At 42.5% G+C, this 16,523-nt stretch overlaps 2 protein-coding genes across 3 annotated transcripts in view; one reads left to right on the plus strand and one right to left on the minus strand.

Annotated features, from left to right (window-relative positions):
- MAP1B (microtubule associated protein 1B) overlaps positions 1–5,611 on the plus strand; it is a 93,646-nt gene extending 88,035 nt beyond the window's left edge. For both annotated transcript variants that reach the window (XM_010974977.3, XM_010974978.3), the window contains one exon: positions 1,192–5,611. In XM_010974977.3, coding sequence (XP_010973279.1) covers positions 1,192–1,347 — 156 coding nt within the window. In that variant the 3' untranslated portion in view covers positions 1,348–5,611. The remainder of the gene's footprint in view (positions 1–1,191) is intronic.
- Positions 5,612–14,331: 8,720 nt separating this feature from the next.
- MRPS27 (mitochondrial ribosomal protein S27) overlaps positions 14,332–16,523 on the minus strand; it is an 88,065-nt gene continuing 85,873 nt past the window's right edge. The window contains exon 11 of the mRNA XM_031446610.2: positions 14,332–15,584. Within this exon, the coding sequence (XP_031302470.1) occupies positions 15,345–15,584 (240 nt within the window). The 3' untranslated portion in view covers positions 14,332–15,344. The remainder of the gene's footprint in view (positions 15,585–16,523) is intronic.

Consider the following 16,523-nt stretch of genomic DNA (forward strand, 5'->3'; position numbering starts at 1 on the left):
GTCGGCCGCACACGGAGCCATGTCCAGAGGCAGAGGGAAGGAATCAGGTTTAATGAGGCACCATTATGACTGTGGATCCACATGAGGTGCCCCAGGGGGTCTGCCACATGTGAAATATCCTGAGGACAAAGTGGATCTCACACACAGAAGATGGTTTAAAAGTATTCTTATCATTGACAACCCTGGACTTGGAGGAGAAAAGCCACTTTACCACCCTAAAGCTTAATTCATTTCTCTGCAGAATGGGCCCAAGATTACTTGCCCTTTACCCTAATATACCAAGAATCTATGTGTAACCAAGTGGTTATATCTCCACGTGAGAACTGATCAGGAACTATCTTTACTCCTTTGTGTTTCAGAGCTAGGAATATGGCCATTTAGAAAACCGACTGTCTACCTTAGATTCTGCAGGAGGACCACTGCTGAAAGCGGGCCCTTACAGGACACTCCCAACTCCCAAACGTCGTAACTGGCCACAAACCACTTCATATTATTTCAGCTGATTTTTGCTTATCTGAGTTTTACTTATGGTTTTGCACAGTCATCTAGTAAACTGTGTTTGCATAACATTAAATACTTGTTATTTAATCAAATGAAATCTAATGAGAAGCACCCAGTGGCCTCTTACTGAATACTAGATGGAATTCTTACTATTTAACCCAGTACCCACCCACCCACCCCACTCCTCTGTCCCCAATCACACCCACGAATTAAAGATACAAATCTCTGTTCTCAGGATGTAATGTTAGTTACACACAATTACAGGGCTTTGAGCTGCAATAATAACTAAAGTTCCTTGGATTAAATATTGCAATATCTTTAATGTAAAACTTGTCAGTTGTGTTAAAGGAAATATAAGAAATTCTACTTGAACTGAAGCCCTTCTTCATTAAAGAATTGAAAAACCAAAGATTAATTAATATAGATGAATTAACTGACTAGTCTTTAGTTGCTTTTGGTTCCAGTCTTCAGCACCCCAGAAAACTAATTTTTTTGCAGCTTTATTCTGGCTCCTAGAAGATGTAAGTTGAAAAGTCCTTTGCATTTCTTAAGAAAAGAGATCTTCCTTTCTTGCCCCTTTTCTAGTGGTCTAAAACTTTATTGTTCTTAAAAAAAAAAACTTTATTCTTCTATTTTTTTAATCAGAGTTCTGGCTCTGCCCTTGAACAGCTATCTTTGCTCTCCCTGCAGGTGACCCTGATCCCGACTCATGACTCAGAAGTGATGAGGGAATGGTACCAGGAGACCCATGAGAAACAGCAGGACCTCAACATCATGGTTTTAGCAAGCAGCAGCACAGTGGTTATGCAAGATGAATCCTTCCCTGCATGCAAGATTGAACTGTAAAAACCAAGACCAGCCACGCCACAGGATCTGAACTTTTGTTTCCAGAAATTCAATTTGAAACCACCTTTTCTAAAAAAGTCAATTCATCTAAATAAGTCGCTGAACTGTTACCTGCCAAACACTATACTGTGTCATGGTGATACAAGTCACTAATATTTCTCAGTTTTTGCTGATTGCTAAGGGAAGTAACAGTATTCCCACACTAGGGTTCGAGTTACTGCAAAATCACCTACCCCAGTTCATCTCTGCTGAACATTTGGAAACCATGCACAAGCAAACCCAACTGACTTCTGCTAAGTAGAGGCATTTGTCTTAGAGAGAGAGAGAGAGAGAGAAAGAGAGAGAGAGCGCACACATAAAAGAGAGGGAATGCAGGACAGAGAGAGAGAGAATGAGAAGGAAACAGAATGCAAGAGAAGGAGATGTAATGGTAGAGAGTGCTGGTGAGATACCCAGAGAGAAAGAGAGGGCAGGGTGGGGTGAGGAGAAAACAACCAAGTTAGGTCTGCATATTCTTAGTCTGCACAGGCAGAGTTTGCAAATTGTGTCAGTCTTAGTCATCAAAAAGGGTCTTAATTTACCAAAACAAGTTGGCTGGAAGAAAACAGAAAGAACAGAACTTGTTATGAGGGCATGTGAGATTTTTCACGCCTTAATTAAGCTCCTTCAGTTTGAAGGCTGCACACTGACATAATGTAGTGAGTGTAGACTAGACATGCAAGTGGTTTGAACCCCATTCAGAACTCTCAGACTCTTCAGACACACGAGTAGACTGATCTAAGGCATGCTCCCAGCATCTGTGCACCGTTAGTTCACTAAGTCAATTAACCTGCATGCGGAGACACCCAAGTCCACCCCAATTAACAAGCAAATACCAAAGCAGTTGGGAGTACATACGGTAGACAATTTGCCTTAGAAAGTGACTTGAATGTACAAAGATACTTGATGCACTTATTTTTTAATGTGAGACAGCAAGTTTATAAAACATCCGTGTAGGATTATAGATACTCCAGTTCAAGGAGCATGTGTACGCGTGTGGGAGGGGTACTAGAAGCTTACCTGATTGGTGCAACAGTTTGATGCTGAGCATTGCGTGTTGAATTCCACCTCAGGCCCCTCAGCCAAACAAGTTAAGCCTTTCATAGCTTCTTTACTACTGCAAATTCAAGATTGAAACGGCTTTTATGATCACAACTGGGAAAACAGTGAATCTTAATGGTGGAAGAGGTTCTCAGCAAGTGTACAGAATTGTCTTACATTGGCTTTTTTTTTAATTTTCCATTAATTTCAGCATAATTATGGAACAAGTGTACAGAAGAATTTTTTTTTTTAGATATGTGAGAACTTTTCATAGATGAACTTTTTAACAAATGTTTTCATTTACAGGCAAATGCAAAGAAAATTTTCAAGTGACAGTCTTTTTTTTTTTTTTAAAGTGTTTTGTAAGACAAAAACAATGAATGTTTTTTGAAGTTCTGGTGAGATTGAAGTCTGATATTGCAGTAATAATATTTGTTAAAAGCCTGTCACTACCAGGAATAGTGATACCTCCCACCCCTTGATTCCCATAACAAAAATCTGACTGTGCTATTTGAGAGTGGGGGAGAATGGCTACTTTTCCAGCCTTTACAAGTATATCACCCAGTGGTACCCTACGTACTTCTTTCAAGATCTTCAACCATGAGGTAAAAGAGCCAAGACAAATTCAAAGAACCCTAGTGAAAATTTGCTTTGGGATTTTCTTTTCTGGAAAAAATTTAAAAATACAAGAAAAATACATTGAAAGCAAATGAATTCCCAACTCCTATGGTTCATCACATAGAGTTCAGAGATCATTTCCATCATTGTCATCATTTGAACTATGAACCTGAGAAGCCTGATTAAAACTGACGTCAAGTTTCAAGTTGCAGGTCAATGCTGCCGGTGTTCAGATGTGGCAAACTTCTCAGTGACAGCTGCGCTGGGCTCTGTTACGATGCGTTTCCTGCAGACTCTTAAGATCTGTGGAGTAGTCAACAATCACCTCGTTCTATTTTCTATGTTAGTTATTTATTTCAAAATTAACATTTTAGTTTATTTTTGTCTGGTAAGTGTGTGTTTTGCACTGCTAACTACTATGAGGGTTTAAACAATGCTTCTTCAGGGTCCCTTCACTGAGGACCTATGCAGTCTACTTAATGCTGTGAATTACATTTTCAAATGTTTAATTTTAAAAAAAAATTAATATTCTATTTTTTTTAGGCTTCTCTAGAAATGCAGCTTTTATTTATTACCCTATTTCTTTGAAGTCCTTAAGAACAGCACATTGATTAAGGGTACAAAAAGTGAACACACAATGGAAAACTCATTGTGACAAAAATTGATTTCAGTGAGTATAAACTCATCTACTTCAAATGTATTTTATGAGACAACCTAAGATACTCAAGGTAATTATTTAATGATTAGTTGTTAAGTTGGTCCACATTATGCATTAGAAGAGAAACAAATTTCTAGCCTTCTTGCCAAATCCAGACCTCTGGTTGATTTTTCTTTGATAGAAGATGGAATTATTTTCCAATATCCCAAATTAAATTTATTTAACATATATATTATTTTGCTTTAAGGAAAAAACCAAACATTTAGGAGAATTATAGCCAGTCTTCAATTATAACCATTCTATCCCACTCTTTTTTTTTTTTCCTTCTTTTTTTTTCTGCTATGGGATTTAATGGGAAAAATATACAAAAGCTGTCACTGGTCAGCTGGCTCTTCTTCCTATGAAATAGATCAGTACCTTTCTCCATCCATTGTCCTCAGTGATGACCACAGAGCCTGAGTATACCAGGAAGACCAACATTTACATTACAGGTTGCTCCGGTCCTTCCAGACACCTTTCCTACCTGTGTGACTAACCTAATTTTGCTAGTTCCATAAATACACAATTAGTTTAGTAACAGCCATCACAATGTACCATGTACATTCATGGTGAGAGCTAAAGATTGACACAGACTTCTAGGAGCTTTATTCATACTGATTACTTAATCCAATTATATAGATTGAATATGTGAGTGGAAGGAATTTTACATTCTGTTTAAATGATGGGATTCCATCGAGATAGCACTCATAATCGTGACCTTTTTGGTAGTATTCTTAAACAAAATTCTACAGAAACTAAATGTTAGAGATGATCCTCCATTTTCGATTTTAACTAATTCTACCCTCTTTCTCAAACCCCAGGCCCTATGCATGCTTTCTCAGTCTTGTGGGACTGGATACAATGACTGACCCTCCCTGTGCCCCTTCCCCCCCTTAAATGCCATTTTCCATGGAGTTCAAAAAATTTTTTTTCTTAACCTTACATATCATAGTGAATGGTTTCCCCAGTGTATATGAATGTTTTAAGTGTCTCCAATAGCTTACACAGTTTAGGAGTTTTCCAATACTCATTTAATAAGATTTAATCATTTGCTAATGGAAATTTTACCACTTTCCATTTTCCCTCTGTTACCAAACTGCAGCTCTCAGGAGCTGCTCTACAATTCTGAAATTGCTTTTCTTGCCTCTCTTTAGTCACCTGTCACAGGAGGTTCTTGCTCAGTGATGATATTGTGAGTTAGATTAGTACCTTTTTTTGCACTTCAGATTTAGAAGAAAAGATCCTGTTTCCATTTGAAAGGAACTATAAGCTTTTATCTTTTAACCAACTGAACAACACACCAAAAGCAGCCTAGGGATGAGCATTTCTTTGAAAGCAATTAGGTTATTCACCTGGTATTAAAACTATTTACTATGAAAAAAATCTGTGACTTTATTAATTTAACAGGCAGCATCAAAAACTGAAAAGGAAGGGAAAAAGATAAATAGCTTCTCTGCACTCATTTGGAGCTCCCCAAAAAGGAGCCGTGGAGATGAGGCACCAAGACCGGGCTGTCCTTTCGAGAACACATTGCAGCCCTCGAGTCACGCTTACTGTGCTGCGTGCAGCCCTCCTTCCGGCCTGGAAGGACCTGGTCTTGAGCCCGGCTGAGAAGCACCTCCCACTCCTCTCTCTTGTTCTGAATGGTGTTTGTGTCAGTCTGCAGCTGTGTATGGTATTATGTCTTATAATCCTGCATCACTTCTATCCTATCCAGTCATATCTAATGTAGAAAATTAGTTTCCAGTGAAAGTAATATGTAGTGCTTTTATGATATTTGTGTGCAATATCCCCTCTTCCATTGAGGATATTTGATGTAAAAGAAAAAAAAACTCAGTTCCACAATAAAATACAAAAGTGGCAAAAGTTGGTGTGTGTGCTGTGCTGTCTTTTGTTGTGTGTTACTGAGCTGGGCTCACTGGGAACTGGGGGTCTTCCACCCACTGGGGGTCTGGGCATTCATTCACAAGGGGTGACCGTGTACTATTCAGGGCTCCCTGGCTTTCGGCAAGCAGCTGAGAGGGCCCTGTTTCTACAGCTGTTGTCTACAGCCAAGCCCTAGAGGACCTTGGGATCTACAGACAGAAACTGAAAGATCAGAGAAAGAGACAAGTTAAAATTATTGCTTAAAATAGAAAAAGTACACAGAGCAGTGCAGTTGAAGGAGGGTATCAGGAGGGTTTCCTATTAAATCACAGTATAAACCAAAAACTAGGTTTAATCCTAGCTCTGCCACACCCAGCTGTGTGACCTCAGTCACTTAATCCATCTGGAATTTCTTCTCTTACCTATAAAATTAAAGTGTTTGACAAGATGGTCAAACTGGATGGTCCCTCCCAAAGCTGACTTTCTGGGGCTCTACAAAGCCATCACCCTCTTGATTTTTTGCTCAGTTATAGAATAAACTCTATATAACTAACATAATATGCTGTGGATCTGATTCACATCTAGGAATCTGACTCACATCCTAGTTTAGGAAAGAATCGACAAATAATAATAAAAAAGGAGAATTCCCCTCAATCATTCAACGATTATTGCACATTTACTCTATACCCAGCAGTGGGTAAGAGCATGGGGGTTTAAAGGTGAGCAAAACCTAAGTGCTGCCCTAACTGAATGTGGTGACTGGGGCTCCTCAAATCTAAGGGTGAGTCTAGGTGACCACAGGAAAAGCACAACTGATGTCTAAACTGAGACCCGGTGCACGCACGTCTGTGGGTGTGTGTTAGACAAAGCAAATTCCAGGCAGAGGCAGCAGCAGACATGAAGGCTCAGGATATGCTGGGATGCCCAGACTGCTCAGAATGGCAAAGTGTAGAGTGGGAGGCCTCGGCACCTCAAATCCCAGAATTCACAATTCACTCAGTTCACAGATGTGCCTCCGTGATCATTCGATCAACAGACCTCCTGTCTGTCTTCAGAGAGGTCCTTTGGCCTCTAAAGGCCACTGCAGCCTGTCCTGAGTCATAATGATATCCTTTTGTCGCCTACACTCCTTTTGATCTTATACTGTGCCTCCAAGCCATGGGGCTTGGTTGACGGGTCCCATTAGAAGTCACTATTTGCCTGAATTCTGAAATCCCTCCAGAAATTAAAGGGTCCAACATGTGAGAACTCAAGGTGGGAAAATCATCACCAAGAGAGTTTAAAAACATCTATCAGACTAAACTTAAACAAGTTGTTTTCTATTTCACTGTCCAACTACTCAGTTCTAGGAAGTCTTTCTGGCCTGAACGTACAGTGACCAACCATCCTGGTTTGCCCAGGACTGCCCTGGTTTAAGTATGGAGAGTCCTATGTCCCAGGAGACCCCTCAGTCCCAGGGAAGCCCTCACAGATGGTCACCCTACCTGAACCCCTCCATGTGTTTCGATCCCACTCCCTCCAGACTGAGGCCCAGTAGAGACCAGGAGGACATCCCCTCCCAGCTGCTCCTTTCCTGCATCAAGGTAGCTCTACTTCAGTTTCTTTTTTCCTATCTTGCAGGCAAATCAACAAAGGTCCATTGAGATACTATGACTACATTTTCTTTCTCTTTTTAGATGCATTGCTCATTTTAAGATGCCTTTCTGTGTCCCTACAATGACCTTTCAACACACTCTTGACTCATGAATTCTTGGTCTCTTGCATAATCTTGGATCCCACTGTTTCCTCTTTGATCTTATATTGTACATCTTGGAAATTCACTGGAGCCATATATGCAGACTGAGTTATGGTCACACTCGGCTCCTTTAATAGGAGTGGTTCTTCTGGCTAATTCTCTGGGTGGGGGTGGGGGTGGGCTAGGGGGTGGGAAGGTGTTACTGGCAATGTTTTCACAGATGCTGGAGCATCATGAGGCCTTGTCCATGGAGTGATCGCCCCGTAAAAAATAGGCACAGTTCTATTTCATGGTTTCAACTATATGCCACTCAAACCAATAGTGCGTGTTACTTCATGCAGTTTCATGGATTTAAATGCCATGTGTAAACTGATGACTTTTACATTTTCTATCTTCAGTCTACCTCTCTCTGATCTCCAAACTCATATATCCACCTGTCCATTAAAAGCTCCATTTGGATGTTCAGTAGGGACCTTTAAAATATTCCAAATCAAATTTAACATGCCCTCGAATAAATTCCTGATTTCCCCAAACTGCTTCTCCTCCTAGGCTCTTCTAACTCAGTAAATAGCAACTACACCACTCAAGTTGCTAACGTCAAAAATCTTGGCCCGTCGGCATATCTGCTGGCTCTACCTTCAAGACACATCCAATCTAATCCTTTCTCTCCACATTGACGGTTACTACCCTTGTCCAAGCCAGTCATTTTTCCCCTGGATGACACAGTAGCCTCCTAACTGGCCTCCTGTTTCCATCTTTGCCCTCCAAGTTTACTCTGCACACAGCAGCTAACCTAGAGTAATCCTCAGAAAATTTAGCTTACATCATGCTGTCCTGTGCTCAAAATCTTCAAATGGGTTCTCAGAGGAAAAGCCAGTGTCCTTACTAACAGGCCAGGGGCCTTCACCACCCATCCTTTCCTTTACCCCTTGTCTCCCTGGGCTCCTCTCCCGCTGCCCTCCTGGGCCCTGGCGCTTGTGCTGACAATGCTTTTCCCCAGGTGACTCCATGATTCTCCACCTCATTCTCATGGGTCTTTTTCAAACCGTCATCTTCTCAGGAAGGCCTCCCTAACTACCCTGTTAGGATGCAACCTTCACCGCTCAACTAGCCCTCTCTTTTCCTCTTCCTGGCTTTGACTCCGTATCACATATCACCGCGTGACATATATATACTTACTATTATCTGTCTCCTTCCGTAGACTAGACACACTGTGAGGGAAGGGATCTTAGCCTATATTTTGTTCCCTTCTGCATCCTCAGTGACTATTTTAACCACTCCTAACACACAGTAGATACTCAATAAATATCTGTTGAATGACTGAACGAATGAATGAACATAATTAGTCTTGGGTTAACACAGTGATTATATGGTGTAGTTGTTTGAAAGTAGGTTTGGAATCATGCAAACTTGGGTTCAAGCACTGTCCCACTTATCGTGTGGCCTTGGGCAAGTCACAAAACTCAGTTTTCTCCTGTGCAAAATGAGGAACCCTGCCCCACAGGGCTGTTGTAAGGATTAGAGAGGATTTATTTAATTAGGTACGATTAAATTAGGTAGGAATGGGCATTCACAGAGAGGAGTTAAGTATAATTTGTGTAATCAAGATGGGTACATGATTGCTCCTCAGCCAGAGCCTGGAAGACACTGACACTCAGCAGTGGCCCGGCATTCTGTCACTGGAGGAAACTTTTCATGGCTATTCTTGCCTATCCGATTCCACGTATTTACTCAAGGGGCATTGGAAGAATTAAAATGCTGAACTCTGCAGAGATGAAGCATCATGGAAACCAAAAAAGCAAGCAAACTCTCTTACCACTGGAAACATCAGAAGATATAATGTCCCTTTTATAAATCTTCCCCAAAGTCCTTAATCTAGCATTTAAAGCCCACAATGGAATTTATGTTTAGATTCTTTTTGGAAGAATAAACCATTTTCTGAACATGTCCACTCACATCTGGAATCCTCACATTCATGCATAATAAACACACAGTGCAAGTGTCACTGTTCTGTTTTAAACAAAGATCCCAGTGGTAACTACCACACTCTTGGGGGCACTGCCACCATCCTTTTTTCGACTTCCTTGTTACCAGACAGGTAATAACATCCTCACAGCAGCATGCAATGTCAGCAAAAGGCCAAATCAATGGGGAAAGAAAAAGTAATTTTCAAGTGAAGAAGCTGTTATTTAGAATAAAAGGCAATTTTCCTGACATAACTGTATGTTGAAAAGCACTCCTCTTTCCCCATTTTCTGAAGATTTTAAAATTTATCATTTTCAGTTTAAAAAGTTCAGCTCTGAATGTTATCAACAACCTTTTAACGAGCATACAATCACGCCACATTTTCTGCTTTTATGATTCACTAAAGCCAAAGCCCTCTGAGCCCATTTCAGGCTTCATCCCTTCCTCAGCCATGCAACTGGGCGCAATGGTGTAGGGTTCCGCTGACTCAGGTGAGGTCACATCACTGCAGCTTCATTTTGGAACCTAAGATTCCTCATCCCAGCAACATACCCCCAGATGGCAAAATCATATAAACCACAGACAACCTATGAACTGGGAAAAAATATATGCAAACAATGCAACTAACAAGGGTTTAGTTTCCAAAATATACAAAAGCTCATACAGCTCAGTATCAGAAAAACAACCCAATCAAAAAATAGAAGATCTAAATAGACATTTCTCCAAAAAAGACATATAGATGTCAAATAAGCCCATGAAAAAGATGCTCAACATTGTTAATTATTAGAATTATTGCAAATCAAAACTACAATGAGGTATCACCTCACACTAGTCAGAATGGCCATCATTAAAAATATACATAATAAATGGTGGAGAGGGTGTGGAGAAAGGGGAACCATTCTACACTGTTGGTGGGAATGCAAACTGGTGTAGCCACTAAGGAAAAGAGTGTGGAGGTTCCTCAAAAAACTAAAAATAGACTTATGAGTATGATCCAGCAATTCTACTCCTAAGCATATATCCAGAAAAAACTCTAATTTAGAAAGATACATGCACCCCAATGTTCATAGCAGCACTTTTTACAATAGCTAAGACATGGGAACAACCTAAATGCCCATCAACAGATGACTGGAGAAAGAAGATGAGGTACGCACACGTACACACACACACTGGAATACTACTCAGCCATAAAAAGGACGAAATTATGCCATTTACAGCAAGATGGATGAACCTGGAGATTATCATTTTAAGTGAAATAGGTCAGAGAAAGACAAATATATGATGTCACTTATATGTGGGATCTAAAAAATGACACACATGAACTTATTTACAAAACAGAAACAGACTCACAGACATAGAAAACAAACTGATGGTTACCAAAGAAGAAATGGGAGGGATAAATTAGGAGTTTGGGATTAGCAGATACAAACCACTATGTATATAATAGATAAACAATAAGGTCCTACTGTATAGCACAGGGAACTATATTTAATATCTTATAACAAACTATAATGGAAAAGAATATGAAAAAGAATATATATATATGTGCAAAACTGAACTGCTCTGCTGTACGCTAAAAACTAACACGACTATAAATTAACTATACTTCAATTAAAAAAAATCATATAAATCACTGTTTATTCACATGGGCTTTCCATATGGTCTTTGTTTAGGAAGGATAATGGCCCACTCTGTATCACTGCATATTTTATACTCATACACAGCTAGACAAGAAACAACTAATGTTAATGATTTTTCGAGCCCTCATAAGAAAGACCACTTACAGATGAGCTGTGTGCACAAATATCATTCTTGGGTCTCATCTACATCACCACAAAAGTTCCTGTGGATGCCCTGCTCGTTTACTGTAGGCCAGGGTTTCTCAACTTGGCAATACTTACAGTTTAGACCAGACAGTTCTTTGCTGCAGGGCTGCCCTGTGCACTGTAAGAGGTTAAGCAGTTTCCCTGGACTCATTAGATGCTATTTCATTTACAGTGAAAAAACAACATTGATAAACTAGTTTTCAAGACCTTTGACTACTTGTAAAATTGACAAATTTCCCACACACATATCTGATATCCACAGCCAGCTAGAAGGTATGAAAACAAAAGTGTAAAGTTTGGTGCCAAGACAACACAGCCACAAGAGGAGGAAAGTAAGCTATTTGTACCTCATCACTGTTTTTTCTTCTTTTACTACCACTCTGCCTTTCTTTTTCTTCTATTTCTTCTTCCTTTTTTTTTTTTTTTTAGGAGAGGGAGGGGTGCAGGGTGGGTGTGGGCTGTTCATTTCACTTCAATTTCAGGTAATTTCTCTTGAACATCTACTTTACATGATTCCAAGGGGAAGAAGAGGACCATCTTTGCCCCCGGACAGCTTGAGGCAGACCTGTGTGACTAATTAAAGCACAAAGCAAATGATGATTTCCCTTCATTAAACCTTTTCCCGTCTCCGGGCTTGAAGTGCTCTTCCTGTGAACACGCCCATCACTTCGTGTTTCTAATGATACTTACTTCTTAGTTGTGCACTGACAGGTGTGTATGTGCCTGCCCCCTTTCCCTCACTAGAATGTTATCTGAGGGTAGGGTCTATTGTCTACTCACCTGTGTAACCTCCAAATCACTGTCTATGGTGCCCAGCACGCAGTATGTGCCACATGAATGCTCATGAGCACAGGAAAGCAGTGCCAGAACAGACTCAGACTGTCTGCTGTAGTCACCGAGCTTCTAAGGGGGTGGTCCGTGGTGCTGAACAGAGCAGAGGGGAAAGGGTCATTGCAGTTGATACACATTAGAGCGAAAGCCCAAGTCTCAGGGTCTAATGAACCAGCAACTAGTCAGTGAGTGGAGACACCCTTTTAAGAAATTTGGGGACAAAAGGAAGGAGAATGACAGGGTAAGAACTTGATTGATGGCAGGATAAAGGCTTGAGTAAGACTGTAGACTTGAAAGAAGAAATCAGTAGAGATGATGCAACGTGGAAAGGGAAGATGGTTCTGGAACAGGCCAGGTCACAAATGAAGAGCCTAACCTTGAAAGGAGGGTGGGGACACCTATCACTTGGAAACAGAAGGGAAGATGAAGAGAACGGGTAAGGACAGAGAGCTGTTAAGGCAGGAACGAGGGAGACTGAGGTTGGACTATGTGGCCTACATTTTTGAGACAAAGTAGGAGGCAAGAATATCTGCTCACAGTTCTGGGGGCCAGGGTCTGGGGCTTAAGCAAAGTAGAAAAGCTATTGAGGTAAAAATGAGAGTCAGTAAAAGAGAAAGGAAAGAACTGTTGAGTTGAAGAGGACAGCTGTAAATCTGTAGAGGAATCAGTCAGCATGACATTACAACCTTGTACACCACACGTAGTGGGTCAGAAGCAAGGAGGAAGAAAACAAACGGCAATGTGCTAGTTTCCGAGGGCTGCTGTAACGAAGTTCATACCAAAAACTGAGTGGCTTAAAAGAACAGAACAGTCCTGGAGGCCAGAAGTCCAAAATCAAGGTGCCAGCAGGGTCACACTCTCTTTGCTCCAGGAGACAACACTTCCTTGCTTCTGGCTTCTGGTGTCGGCTTGCAGATGCACCACTCATGTTGGCAGCTTCTCCTTGTGTCTTCACCTTGTCTTCCTTCTGTAACTATCTTTGTGTCCAAATTTCTCCTTTTAATGACGTTATGGATCCACTTATAATGGATCAGGGTTCACCCTAATGACCTCTTTATACTTTATCTTGGTTAAAGACCCTATTTCCAACTAAGGTCAGACTCTAAGGCACTGGGGTCAGTGTTTCAACACTTTTTTGGTGGGGATGGGAATAAAATTCAACCCATAACAGGCGGCTCCAAGGATATAGGTCCACAGATGGCAAGTGGGCCTAGATAAAGGGAGTGAGAAGAAACCAGAGATGCTAATGAGAATACCAATAGGATGGCCAACTGTGGGGCCCAGGCTGGAAGGAAGGCAAGTAGGGTCTGAATTCTGGAGATCGAAGGTTTGAGTGACAGGGTAAAGGCTAAGGGTTTGCGGGCAGGAAGTAAGGGAAGGGCTGGTTTGGCAGGAGTCAAATGATGAAAGAAAGGAAGACTGCGAGAATGGACTTCAGGCTCTAAGATCTTGAATTAGTGATATGAGGCTGGAGGTCTATGACTCTGGTAGGTCAGCTAGAGAGGTGATCTCTTATAGTTAAAGTCATGCCTAGAGGCCAGGGTACTGATGGCAGTTTCTCCATCCACGTGGAAGAAATACAGATGGTGATATTGCTGAAATGAGCAGAGGACAACTGTGGTCAGCTCTTGTGATCATCCAGGAAGGTGGGAAGGTATCCTCTAGCTCAGGAGACGAGAGACTGAGGAAAGACTCACAAAAGGGAGAGCTCACGGGAGGTGGAGGCATACATGTAGAAGAAATCTGAGGAGCAGGGAGCATGAAACTCCTGCTGAGCAGCAACACAGGGGCGAAGTGGTCTCTCTTGGTGAAGACTGGGTGTTAAGTGCAACAGGGACAGATGAGGAGGAAGACGGAGGCAAAACTGTGAGCTCAAGTATCAACCAGATGCCTCACGCGTGGTGGCTGTTAACTTACTGAATGAAAGATGCCTTCTGACTTATCTTGAACCATCCTCGTGATACAATAAGGGAGTGGCTGAAAAAGTCCTGCCCCTTATAAACCAAAATGCCAGAACCAACTTTTGGTCATGACCCTCTGCCTAAGCAAGGCTCAGGCCCTGTGTGGGATGCTGACTGCAGGTATGCACGGAGGTGACACGCAGGGTGACGGGCAGGGCGAGCCAGACCGCACGTGAGTTAGTTTCAGTTTCCTCATTCAAAACTGGAATAATAGTACCTCCCTTGTAGGACTGCTGTTGCACAGTAAATCCTCAACGAATGTTAGTGGTTGTGATGGTGATTATTACTACTACAAACGCCACAGTCTCACAGAGGAGGGTTGAAAATACGTTCCTCAAAATCATAGTAATCATAAAATTCCCTACCTCTCCCTCCCTTCCCCCAAAGATGAAGAAAACACCAAAATGATCCCAGAACATTTATTTCCACAGGTTCTTGAAGACAGAGCACAATTTTGCGTGGAAGTACATCACTACACTTAGGGCAAAATCACGCAGCAAGCAAGAGCTGCCCTGACCCATCTCACAGGGAAACTTGAGAGGGGAATTGTCCACCTCCCGTCAGTTTTACAATCACTCGTATCGCCACGTGCAAGCCCCAGCCCATCTCTCCTTTGTTCCAACTTCTAACTGAAACGTGTTCACAAGCTGTACGTGCGCATGTGAGTGTACAGAGAAGACTCACTTCACCTACATGATGAGGAGATGAGACAATACATCGTGAAAAAGTCACTCCAACATGACGTGGAAGCCAAGCCAGGGAGGCTTCAGAGCTTGGGCCAGCTCTCCTCAAAAGCCTTTATTCTGAAAATTCCACTGAGGGGTCCCTGAAATTCAAAAGCCAGCAGGGCTGGTGTTTGCTCCATGAGTGAACTTCTCCCAGTTCAGGTCTGGGAGGGTGGGATGCAGGCGAAGGGGAAAGTGGGGATGTGTGGGCATCCCACACCTGGCTCAGGCTGAGAGCACACCCCCAAGAGGAGACTAAGGGCACAAGGCGTCGGGACTGCAGATGACATCGGCTGGGGACACAGACACCATTCAAAAGCTTGTGCTTGAGACTCGACTCTTCATCCATGGCTTCTCCCACTACCATCGCTAGGTATCAGTGGCTTTCAATGCTCAGAATTGATCTCTGTACCCCAGGAACTATAAGCCTTGAGAGCCCTCATTTAAGGTATTTGGCTGGTGGTTTCAGTCTGACCACCTGCCACTTTCATGGTTCCACAGCCTCCCTGGCATCTGGGTGGGTGGTCACAGTGGCCTGACATGTGGAGCAGTGTGGCTTTTATATCATAGGCGGTCTGTTTGAAGAAAAGGAGCAGGTTGGATGGACAAAGCCGAGGCTGCCGTCATGGTGACCATTAATCTGTGACTCCTGAGCTGGGTCCAGTGAGGTTCCTGAGGCCCCTGTGGGGCTTGTTAGGTAGATGCCTTTGCTGCTCTTCGAGCCTCGTACTCCTGCTTTGCCCTCTCCCTATGCTCCTGTTCCTTCTGAATCAGGTGTACCCGTTCCAGATGCCACTGCTGCAGCTTCTGCTCGTAGGCGGCGATGTCCTCTGCTTCACAGGTGGGGAGCTGTTCCTTGACAAGCTGGGTGGTCAGGGTCAGAAGGCTTTCTGACTCAACTTTGCCCAGAGCCTGTAGCTTAGAATGTAAGGTCTGTTGGAAATAAATGAGGGGGGGAAAAAAAGGGAGACATGGGAGGGGTAGGCAGGTGAAGAATACAAAGAAGAAAAAAGAGACTAAGTCTCTTGCAAAATCTCCACACATTCTGCTCACGGGAAAAGGTATTTTGCTGGGAACCTGTCATGCTGCCTTTCATGCAGGCACTGTTAGCTTTTGCTTCTTTTTTTTTCAGCCCAGCAATTCTGCTCAGATGCACCACGTGGGATTTCTTCCCCATTCACTCACAAACGGTAAATGAAACTCCGTATGCTGTGATTCCCTGTGTAATTTCCTGGTTTTAAACCACAAAGACTGCACAAGAAAACAAACCTACATTTCCACTCTGACTTGCACCAAACCAAGCAGCAAACTCTATGAACAAAGAACCCTAAGATGCAAACGAAATGGCAGAAGCAGCTGATAAAATGGAGGAAGCCCATCCATAGCTTGTCCTTTTGAAGAACAGAGAAATGTTTACCTAACTAGTATTCCTTTCAACAGATGGAAACCATGTCAAGGCTTCCTTACTAACAGCATCATGCTAATAAGCAGCTCCCAGAAGCGCCGTTACAAGCTTCCCCCCCACTGAGCTTCACTGGGGGTCAGCCTTGACATCCTGACTGCTTATGGCTGCATATGAAATGGCAGCTCGATCTGGTCAGTATTGCATTTCTGGAGAAGTAAAGTACTAAAAACACTAATCTACTGAAGTGCTTCAAGATGTAGGTCATCACAGACCCCCTTACGGCCCTAGATGTAGCAGATACCACGCGCCCCATGTTCCACAAACAAACGCAATTCACTGGCATAGGTGATGAGGCCTGTTCCAGTGGCGTGGGGCAGGGGCGCTGGGAGGTAGGAAGGGTCCATAGGCTTCAAGGAGTGGCCAGAAGCCTAGTGTCATGGGTCAGACATATAATAATGAGTCCCAGA

Source organism: Camelus dromedarius, chromosome 3, assembly GCF_036321535.1.
Source record: "Camelus dromedarius isolate mCamDro1 chromosome 3, mCamDro1.pat, whole genome shotgun sequence".
In the NCBI taxonomy this organism is placed as follows: domain Eukaryota; kingdom Metazoa; phylum Chordata; class Mammalia; order Artiodactyla; family Camelidae; genus Camelus; species Camelus dromedarius.